Source organism: Corvus cornix, chromosome 18 (genome assembly GCF_000738735.6).
Source record: "Corvus cornix cornix isolate S_Up_H32 chromosome 18, ASM73873v5, whole genome shotgun sequence".
NCBI lineage: Eukaryota > Metazoa > Chordata > Aves > Passeriformes > Corvidae > Corvus > Corvus cornix.
The window spans coordinates 4,692,380-4,703,288 of record NC_046347.1 but is presented as its reverse complement, the minus strand read 5'-3'; the positions used below and the strand labels follow the sequence as shown (position 1 = coordinate 4,703,288).

The following is a 10,909-nucleotide window of genomic DNA, read 5'->3' as shown; positions in this document are numbered from 1 at the left end:
CAAAAGAACAGAACATTGCTAATGTCAGATGAGAATCGAATGTTTGTGCAAGGGAGAGAAGAGTCTCCTGCACTGTAGAAATCCCCAGATCTGGAGTGAGCTGTGCTTGTGGTTTGCAAGGGAATGCAGCCACCTCCAGCCTTTTCTGCTTGCACTCAAAGATTTTGAGCTGCTGGCTCAGCAATGGGCTAAATCAGCCCTTTTTTAGGTCACCTAAAAGTTGGGGTCTTCCCTGTGGACCCACGCAGCTGCAATGTCCATGCCCACCTACCCCTAAGTCCTCCAGATGAAATTCCCTTTGCCTCTGCCTTTCCTGGTGCCACAATACATAAGATTATTTTAATCTTGTCTTCTGTCAGCTATGAAGTCAATGATTAATTCCTCCTCAAGGACATCTCCTGAAAGGCTGACAGAGCAGCACAGCCCACGCTGGGGAGGTTCAAGGGACAATTGCACAAGACAAAATAAAAGGGGAAAAAAAAAGACAAAAAAAAAGACAAAATAAAACCCAGTAAAAAAGACATTTCTGCTGGGTGTTTGCCCTCAGTGTGTCCCAGGGAGCCGTAATTATGAACCCAATTACTCCACTGTGCAGATGGAGCAGGAGAGCTTCCCCTGGCCCTGTGCAGTTCTTGTTGCCCTTCCCCAGGCCCCGAAGTACCTCTTTACATCCATTTTCCTCAATTTTTGCCTGTAGCCAGCACACTGCACAACCTGGGCAACAGAACAACCAACCCTGGCTAGCTCCTGTTTGGCTCTGTCCACCTGAAGCCCCCCGGCCACCCCAGACCCCACCAGACAGCCCTGTCCACTCCCAGCTGCCCCAGGCAGGTCCCTGAGGTGTCCCTCAAGGCTGAAGGAGCAGCAAGGTGGGACCCAGACCCTGGCAGCACCTCAGAGAACACCTGGGGGGCTCAAACGCTTTCCCCACACTCACCTTTTTGTTTCCCGCTTTTTTTTCTCCCCTCAGAGCACAGTGCCGGCCACCCCCACTGCCATCACCAGGCAGAGGCAGCCCCATGGAGGCCATCCAGGAGTCGTTCCAGAAGGTGGAGAAGATTGGAGAGGGCACCTATGGCGTGGTGTACAAGGCTCGCAACAAGCGCACAGGGCAGCTGGTGGCCCTGAAGAAGATCCGCCTGGACGCGTGAGTGGGGCAAAGCCCTGGGCCCACCACGGCGCCAGGCCGGTGCCCAGTGTGGTGCGAGAGGCACAAAAAAGTCTGACATGAGGGGGGATAAAGGTGTCTCTAGGATTAAAATAATCTTATGTATTGTGGCTCCCAGAAAGGCAGAGGCAAAGGGAATGTTGTCTGGAGGGCTTGGGGGCTCCGTGTCTCATGGGCATGGCAGCTGCGTGGGTCCACAGGGAAGACTCCAACTTTTAGGTGACCTGAAAAAGGGCTGATTTAACCCATTGCTGAGCCAGCAGCTCAAAATCTTTGAGTGCAAGTGTTTAAGGCCTGACCTGGCACTGCTTGGCCCCGGGTCCATGGCACAGGGCAGGGGGAAGCAGCTGCCGTGTTGTGAGGGAGTGTCTCCCTCAGGGCTGTGCTGTGGGGGCAGAGTCAGCCTCGGCCCTCCAGGGTGGGACAGAGCAGGTAAAAGCTTATTGTTATTCCTCTGGATTGGCCCTGAGCTGTCTGCACAGTGAGGGTGTCTGTGTGGACCGGGAGCCAATATGCTGGGGCTGCACCCCATGGTGGCCCCTCAGGGTGGGGGAGGTGGCTGCCTGAGGGGCAAAGAGCTTTCATTTCCTCCCACCTCCAAAAAGAAGAGACCTGGATATTCAATACATTATTGCTTCTCAGAATGCACCCTCAGGTGCTTCCAAACAAGCTCTGCCCCAAGGCTTGCATGTCTAGGTCATCCTCTCCCTCTCCTTGCCCACAACTTCATTTCCCTGCCTCACCCCAGCACGCCCCAGCCACTGCTCCACCCCAAACTCAAATGCTCCCTTGGGGTGCAGTGGAAGAAGGAAGGGACACAGAGCCCCATTGGGCTGTGGGATCCCCCTGGGTTATGGGGTGCTGTACAGCCCGTCTCTGCCACAGGGAGTCGGAGGGTGTCCCCAGCACTGCGATCCGAGAAATCTCACTGCTGAAGGAGCTGAAGCACCCCAACATAGTCAGGTAAGACCTGGATGAACCCTCCCCACCAGCTCATCCATGAGCTCCTGCTCCAGGAGCAGACAGCAAGAAGTTTTTTCTGTCCTTCCCCAACTGCACAGGCAGGAGCAAAATACACAGGAAAATGCAGGAATCACTTGCACTTCCCTGGCTTTCAGCAATACATCATGGCTCTGCCACTTCAGCAACACACTGCTGCTGCCCCATACTAGATGCTGCCCTTAAACTGCCCCTCTCTGCACCAAAGGACTAACAGAGCAGAGGCATGTGTGGGAGGAGGGATGTTTGGGTATTTGCAGAGGTCTGGAGCAGATACTGAAGGGAGAGACTTCTTTTCCAGGCTCCTAGATGTCATACACAGCCAGAAGAAGCTCTATATAGTGTTTGAGTATCTGAATCAGGACCTGAAGAAGTACATGGACTCATGCCAAGCTGGAGACCTTCCTTTAAGCTTGGTCAAGGTACAGTGAGAAAGGGTTGCCAACAGGAAGGGCAGACAGCATGTCCCTGCTGCCTTCTGCTGGGCAGAGCCATCTCAGAGCTGCTCAGACTGGGCCCGGAAATGATTCCTCAGCCTCCCAGATCTCAAACATTTCAGCTGGGAAACCCTCATGGCAGTATTGCTCAGTAACGCTTATTTCCCAGCCGTTTCCAGGCCCTCCTGCCCATCTTGCTGCAGAACAAAGGTGGGATGTGTTGCTAATTGCCTTTTTAGAGTAATGGGTGGGTGGAAGGGACTGACAGTGCCTGGATTAGTGTCTCTCTGTCCCCACGTGGCACGGCAGCAGTTGGTGTGTATCCCTGAGTAGTGGCCCATAAGCCTGATGCTGCACTGTAGCAAGCGCTTTCTTCCCGTTCAGATCTGTAAGTGATCCAAAGTGTTTTGGTTCACATGATCCGAAGCGTTTTCATTGTGGCCTTATCTGAAATCTCTTCTCTCCTTAGAACTACCTTTCCCAGCTGCTGCAAGGTGTGAGCTTCTGCCACTCGCACAGGGTCATCCACAGGGATTTGAAGCCACAGAACTTGCTCATTAACGAAGCAGGAGCAATCAAGCTGGCTGATTTTGGACTGGCGAGAGCTTTCGGGGTCCCGCTACGCACATACACTCATGAGGTAGTGTCGAGGCTCCCTCAGTAGGGTACACAATCCAGAGTGGGTGAACAGCAGCAGCAGCAGAAGTTGGTCATCCATAACAGGCACAGCCTGTGTTATGCTCTTAACCTCACCTGCAGCCTAAGGGATTACTTCATGTCCCCACAAGGTGTGCTGGCTGGCTCTACCTGAGCCTGGCTGCCAGCTGAGCTCCCACCTTCTCTGCACAGGGTACATTTATTTGTTCCAGAGGGTGTTGTTGAAGAATGTTCTGGTAATCCTAACCCTGCTGGCACTAAAGTGTCTGTAAATTCAGCAAGGCCTTAGCATGCTTGATTCGTACAGTCACTGCATTACAGCTGAGAAGGGAGGGTATCACGCCTCTGGTTTCATCCAGGGAACCAGACACAGCCTGTTTGTTGGTTCCTTTCCAGGTGGTGACTCTGTGGTACCGAGCCCCTGAGATACTGCTGGGATGCAGATACTACTCAACCCCTGTGGATATCTGGAGCATCGGCTGCATCTTTGCAGAAATGGTAGGATGGGTTTAAATCATCTCTTTCATGAGCCAGAGGAGGCAGCTGCAGTGGGAAGGAGGGATGAGATACAGAACATCTGGGATACTGTGTTCCCACCCTGTCCTGAGGTGTGCTTTGTGGAAAGTCCACCCCAAGGGTTAGCTGGTTCTTATCTCAGAGGGAAATCTACCACCCTCGGGGGCCTGGCAGAAGGCTGCAGTTCCAAGTACATGGGAACACCATGGCTCTCCTTGCAGAAGGGGTAACTTCAGCCTTATTGCGGCAGCATTTTGATCCTGGGAGGAGATGACTCTCTTCCAGATGTCCCCATGGTGGGCTGCAGAGAACTAGCACTCTCATGGCATGGCAAAGTAGATCTCCTAGGGGTCCATGCTCCTCTTGGAAGAGCTCTGGTTAGCCCTGCATTATAATAGCACTTCCTCATTCCCAAAGTCCCAGAGCAGGCAGGAGGGAGCTAGCCAAGAGTGGGTGTGAGGAAACTGGAGACAAAGAGAAATCAGGGACTGGCAGAAAGAGGACAGCCCCAAGGTGGTGTGGATCCATGGAGAGGAGCTGGAGACAAGCAGTCAGACACCTGTGATGTTCCCAACCACTGCCTGGCAGAATCACTGCATTGTGACTGCCCTGGTCCGTGCAGTTGTTTGCACATGCTGGGACAGAAGGTTGCTTGCAGCAGGAAATAGAGCACACACAGGTGATGGAAAGGTGAGACCTGGCTTTTTCTTTTCTTCTCCCAGATGACCAGGAAGGCCCTTTTTCCAGGGGACTGTGAGATCGATCAGCTCTTCCAGATCTTTCGCATCCTGGGTACCCCCACTGAGGTGACCTGGCCTGGTGTGACCCAGCTCCCTGACTACAAGGGCAGCTTTCCCCGGTGGCCAAGGAAGGACATGAAGGACATTGTTCCCAACTTAGATCGAGATGGGAGAGACTTACTGATGGTGAGTGAGGGCTCAGAACAAGGCCTGGGGATAGACAGGATGTTTTCAAACTGGGCAAGGAATAGGGATAATTTGAGATTGAATTACCTGGAAGTGTGTTAGCTGACCTGGGTTGAATGCCCACCTCTGCCATTGCAGAAGAACTGAAAAATGGAATAGGGCTCAGTCCTACTCTGAAGAAGGACTGTCATTGCAGGTTCCTCCAGGAACCACTGCACTGGGAGTCAAGAAACTCTTCTAACATAATCCCCAGATTAAGTTCAGTTGTGGGTGACTCCTGAAGCCCAGAGAAGGAAAAAGTCAAGACCAACATCTGCAACTGCATCCAGCTGCATGCAGGTGCAATCAATCACCCAATTTTAAAATCCTAAATCTGCTGGGTTTTTCTCTTGGCAGCAATTGCTCCTGTATGATCCCAGCAAGCGCATCTCAGCCAAAGCAGCCCTCAACCACCAGTACTTCCTCTGCAGAAACTCTGGGAGCCCTGAACAGCAATCTGTGCTGAGGAGAGACTGCAGATGAGAGGCCATAGCTGTCCCCAAGCTCTTGTACCTCCAGGTAGCACTGCAGATCTGGTCTGGGGCACTTAGCAGGGGCCTGGCTGGAATCCAGGGTCTTGCTTTTCCTGAGGAGCCTGGGAGGGGACATTCTTGGCATTTAGAGACTTTCAGTCTGTTGCTGGGGGAAAGTTTGGGTTACAGACCGGAGACCTGTTTCGAAGAGGTCATGTGCAAAAGGTGGGGGTTATTTATAAATTAATTATAAATATATATATATATAAATATTTAATATATATAATAAATTAATATATATATAAATATTTATATATATATAAATATAAAATAAATTAACAGCATAAACCACTGAAATGTAGAGAAGAGAGCATCTCTCAGAGGTTTGTCCTTGCATTAGTGAGCTAAGGTGACACACAGTGATTTCTGTCTCCAGCACTGGAGCATCCTCAGCTCTGTTGGGCAGCTGCTGGCACCAGGGAAGGGGGGCACTTCTCTCTCAGCCTTTTGCTGCTGTTTATCAGCCAGGATTCTCAGCACTAGACAAGCTGTTTAGTCTGAGCTGTTTAACAGAGCTGACATCCTGCTCTTTCACAAGCTGAAGAGCACTATCAGTGTCTTAGTTTGTGCCTTAGCTGGGACCAAGAAGCCAAAAGATCTGGTTAGCATAAAGCAGATCCAGTTAGGATAAAGCACTTGCTGCATATGACTGCAAACAGGGAGCAGCTAAACCACTGGCTTTCATCATTCCCGATGTAATGCTGTTTCCTTTGCTTTATTGTCTCGGAAATGTTTTTGCTCTTCAATTCCCGATGTAATGCTGTTTCCTTTGCTTTATTGTCTCGGAAATGTTTTTGCTCTTCAAATGTTTGCGGGATTGTCTCTGACTCTTGGTGTGGTTTTGACAATTTCTTTTTCTTCAGTATAAAATAAATACTTGTAATTTGTTCAGAAACCTTGGTGTTCGTTTTTTGGCACAGCCCATCAGGCTGGTTACACAGAACAGGTCCTTTTTTTCAGAGAGCCCTCCCTTCCTCATCTCCTGCACTCTTTCTTTTATCCTTTCCAGCCCAAATCCTTAGCAGGTGCAGAGATGTGCTCTCAGTCCTGTTGTGGAACTGATACTGAAAGGGTTAATCCAATTTCTACTGTGTCTGTGTACTCTTAGCAAAGAAACAGGGTATGCAGGAGCTGCTTTCTCATCAAGGACAGAAGGAAGATAAGGGGAAGACATCTGCCTTAGGAATGCAGCTACAGCCAAAAAAAGATTGCAGAAAAAAACTGAACCCAGGAACGTGAGGAAGGTTTTATGGTAATGAACAATGATAACAGACAGCGGTGACTGTATGTGAGGAACGCACTTGTAGGGAATCGTGTGCACACCAGGTGGAGCTTATCCCCCGTGCACCAGGCCTGTGATAACTTCTTCTGAATGCTACATTGGTGTTAAGGAGTTTTATTTTACGCGCTTTTCGGCGAATTTCGGTGACAGTTATTGGCCACCCAGATGGGAGCTCACCTCTGAGCCCTGACGGATCTGCAGTTGACAGATCTCCAGCCGGCACCGAGGGGTTCCCGGGGACAACCTCGGCCTCAGACCGTCAGGGGCTCAAGGCAAGATCCCTGGGGTGAGTAAAGGCATCATTTAAATTGTTTATCTTGGGGTTATTGACGAGGGGTACAAATCCCCTCACAGTTACTGGTGAGGGGGTTGAATCATCCAACAGGGTTCACGTCCCTGGGTAAGCTCGCTGTCTGGGGGTTCTGGTCCCTCAGGACTACGGGGTTTGAGTTCCCTCCGAGGGGTTCCCCTGGGTCGAGAAACTTAAAGCACTGTTGCAGCTGACCAAGGAGACTAAAAACAAGCTCGTAACACAGGAACTAAATCATTGCTATACCTGCTTTTGTGGTGGAGTTTGGTTAGATACCCTGAATTCTTTTTGGTCTTTGGGAGTGTGTGAGTGGGTTGTGTGTTGATTTGAGTTTGCCAGCCTGTAAAATCAACACTGGGACGCCTGTGATATAAAGCTCGTTTGCTGAAAGAGTGTTGGAACTTAACTCTCTGTTGGGGTTTCCATTATTGATTTGTTTTCTGTGTGCGCGGCCGAAATCGCATTGGTGGACGCGCAGCGCCCTCTCGTGTCAGTGGGAGCGGGCGGGCAGGCGGGGGCACCCCCGGTTACAGCTCAGCTGCTCCCCCGCCGCCGTCTTGGCTCCGGGGAGGGGAAGAGGAGAGAGAAGAGAAGAAGAGACGGAGGAGAGAAGAGAAAACAGACCAACTGCTGTGACTCGCAGCACAGCAGGCCGGCCCCGGCCCGGCAGGTTCTCGCCTGCTCCAGCGCCAGCCTCCTGGGCAGCGTCACCCCCCTGCTGCAGCCCAGAAGCAGCCGCAGGGACTCCCCGCGCCCAGGTAATCGTTGTATTCGCTTTCCAGCCGTTGTTATATACTTGTATTATTGAGTATGGGGGTGGTCTGTTCTAAAGCTAGAGTGGGAAATGATATCCCGAATTCTCCATTGAAATGTATATTGAACCACTGGGAAAAGATGAGAGGAGACTCACTACTTAAATCCTAACTAATCCAATGTTTTGGCCAGTGTATAAACTGGACAATGAGGCAAAGTGGCCGGAGAAAGGCACCTTAGATTATCACACCCTGCTACAGCTGAGGTTGTTTTGTAGAAGACAGGAGAAGTGGAATGAGATGCCTTACGTAGATCTGTTCTTTTCTTTAAGAAACCATCTGGAATTGCAAAGGGGGTGCCTACCCACCCTGTCAAACTCTCTCATGTTAGCTTTTGGAAAAGAAGGGGAAAAGGATAGGACATTGAAGTGATTTTTTTCCTCTTGTAGTATTGGGCACCACTGTTTGAAATGTCAAAGCTGATGGGAGGAGGATGATGTAGAAATGATGGAGGCACCAGACTCAGGAGATATGGGAATAGAGAATCTGCGTGTGCCTGATAAGGGGCAAGCACAAGGAGCAGATGAGCAGTCAGCTGGGAGGCAAGAGTTAATTTCAAGTCCAGTGATGGGGAGAACCCAGGGTGAGCAGGAGGTGAGAAAGCAGGAGGGGGATAAGCAGGAGGCAACAGCTCAGCTCTGGCCAGGGGTGGGATCTCACAGCCTGATAGTGGTGAAGGTCCCTTTCTCCCCAGTCGATCTTGAGGCATGGGTGAGACTGGCAGGGCCCTACAGAGAAGATGCAGAGAGAGTATTTAGAGTGTTTGAAACCATTCTCAAGGCCCAGAACCCAGATTGGGGGATTATACAAGTTCTGTTAGATACTCTGTTAGACTCTACAGAAAGAGAGATGGTACTCAGGACTGCTAGGAAGGAGGTGGACAGGACAGGTACAGCAGGTGCATTACCAGGAACTGTGGAAGAGCATTTTCCCTCGCAGGACCCCCATTGGGACCCTAACACAAAGGAGGAGAGGGTTTCTCTGGGACAGCATCAACAGTGGATATTATCTGGCTTTAGACATGCAATGCCAAAGGCAACCAATTGGTCTAAACTTTATGAGGTGAAACAAGAACTGCATGAGACTCCGACTGCATTTGTAGAACATCTAAGGGCAACTGCCAGGAGATACCCTAATATTGATCCAGAAAAGCCAGGGGAAGCTGTACAGCTGGCTTCCATTTTCATAGGGAACTCAGCACCAGATATTAGAAAGAAGTTACAAAAGCTGGAGGGAGCAGATTCTTGTGACCTAGGAAAACTCTTACAAGTGGCCTGGATAGCTTTTAATAATACAGGACAAAAGGAAGAAAACAAAATCCGGGAGAGAGAAAAGGAGAAGGAGCAGAAAGAAAAGAGACGGGAAATGGAATGGGAGAAGAGAAATAAGAAACGGGAAATGGAAAGGGAGGAGAGAGAAAAGAAACGGGAAATGGAAAGGGAGGAGAGAGAAAAGAAACGGGAAATGGAAAGAAAGGAAAGATGTAGGGATGCAATGCTAAGCGTAGCTCTGCAGAGGGCGCTACTTAACGAGAGAACGGAGAGGGGCTCTGCGCACGGAGAGCTGCGGCTGAATCCGTGCGGCTGCTGTAGAGGGCCTGGGCACTGGAAACGGGAACGTCCCAAGAACCTGAAAGGGCCGAAGGTAACAGAAACCCTTGAATGAACTAAAAAGGTTTGTCATTCTCTCAAAACCTCTTACCCTAAACACCCCAGTTCGCTCATTTCAGCCCGGGGATCACATACACGTCCAGACCTGGAAATCTGAGCCACTTCAGGAGCAGTGGAAAGGACCTGGTTCTGCTGACTACAAGAACAGCTGTGAAAGTAAAAGGAACTAACTCCTGGATACATTGCACCTGAATTCAGAGGACTCCTGACACCGGACCTTTGCAGCTGAAAAGACATCTGTAAATGAGCAGTGAAATGTATGGACTAATTATGGGAATTAGGTGGAAGTGTTGAAGAAAATTTAATATTGACTTTAATCCAAGGGTTTGGTAAGATGCACAATTTGTCCAGCATTACAGCCTGCCTCTTTGTCCCTAATTCAGCAGGGGAACCTATTTCTTGGGGAATTATCCCTATATATCTGTCAATGGTGATTCAGTATGGTAATCTGACATTGCAAACCAGAATGGCCTTAGCTCTATTGCTGGGCAAAGAACAAGGGGGTTGTGGGTATTTAAAATTGGACAGAGAACATAGTTGTGTACACATCCCAAATGTAACAGAAGATCTCCAAAGACCACAAAATGTGGCCAGTTGCTGAGAATAGCAATGCTATCCTGAAACTAATTGGTTCAATGAAATTCTTCAAGGAATAGGGTGATGGTCCCTGAAAGGAAGGCTGGCTGGAATACTGGAAACCATCGTAACTGTGATTGTAGTTGTTATAATTATCAGCATTGCTACTGATTGTGTTTGCAAAATGGTCAGTCAATCTTGTGGGAATATAGGTGACTATAGATAGAAATCGAGTTGGAACTTACCAAATGGCCTTAAGGAATTTGAGATGTTTCAAAGGGGGGAAATGACACCAAAAGGGTTAATCGAGTTTCTGCTCTGTGTTTGTACTTTCAGCAAAGAAAAAGGCTACGCAGGAGCTGCTTTCTCAGCAAGGACATACTGAATTCCTAAAACATCTGGCTTAGGAATGCACCTACAGCCAAAACAAGGCTGTAAAAAAAGCTGAACCTGGGAGCATGGGGATGGTTTAATGGTAATGGGCACTTATAATATGCATGTGGTGAGTGTATATAAGCAATGCACTTGTAGTGAATCGTGCACACGTTAGGTGGAGCTTATCCTGTAATAAATGATGCCCCTTCTTAATACTACATTGGTTTTAAGGAGTTTTATTTTACTCAGTTTTCAGTGAATTTCAGTGACAGAACAAGGGGCTGATGGTTCTGCAGTCCAGTGATGTCTCAGTGTGGGGTTGCTTTCCCTTAGAAGTTCCAACACACTATTTCAGAGTTATGTTCTACTTATTTAAATACTCAACAGACAGATCTAATTTATGGAAGCCAAACTTCTGCACTCCTGTTTTTCATGCATGTGCACACATGCTCTCCTAGTAACAGCACTCCCAAAAAACCAATTTCAGCACAACCTGACAGCTGTGCTCCTTCATCTCATGGCCTCTGTGTGGTGACAGCCAGCTTGGAGGCACACATTTGTGGATGAATCCATGGAGACATGGATGAATTCTGCTGTGGGAATCATTTC

At 49.3% G+C, this 10,909-nt stretch overlaps 1 protein-coding gene and 1 long non-coding RNA gene across 2 annotated transcripts; both read left to right on the top strand.

Moving 5' to 3' along the window:
• The first annotated feature begins 1,017 nt into the window (after positions 1–1,017).
• CDK3 (cyclin dependent kinase 3) lies at positions 1,018–6,246 on the top strand. Its single transcript, XM_010407534.3, has 7 exons — positions 1,018–1,147; positions 2,054–2,131; positions 2,469–2,589; positions 3,074–3,244; positions 3,658–3,759; positions 4,500–4,703; positions 5,100–6,246. The coding sequence occupies exons 1-7, from the start codon at positions 1,020–1,022 to the stop codon at positions 5,223–5,225; spliced, it is 930 nt and encodes a 309-aa protein (XP_010405836.1). The 5' UTR covers positions 1,018–1,019; the 3' UTR covers positions 5,226–6,246.
• Positions 6,247–9,088: 2,842 nt separating this feature from the next.
• LOC104694328 lies at positions 9,089–10,518 on the top strand. Its single transcript, XR_002047370.3, has 2 exons — positions 9,089–9,606; positions 10,262–10,518. It is a non-coding gene; the product is annotated as an uncharacterized LOC104694328 (long non-coding RNA).
• The last annotated feature ends 391 nt before the right edge of the window (positions 10,519–10,909 follow it).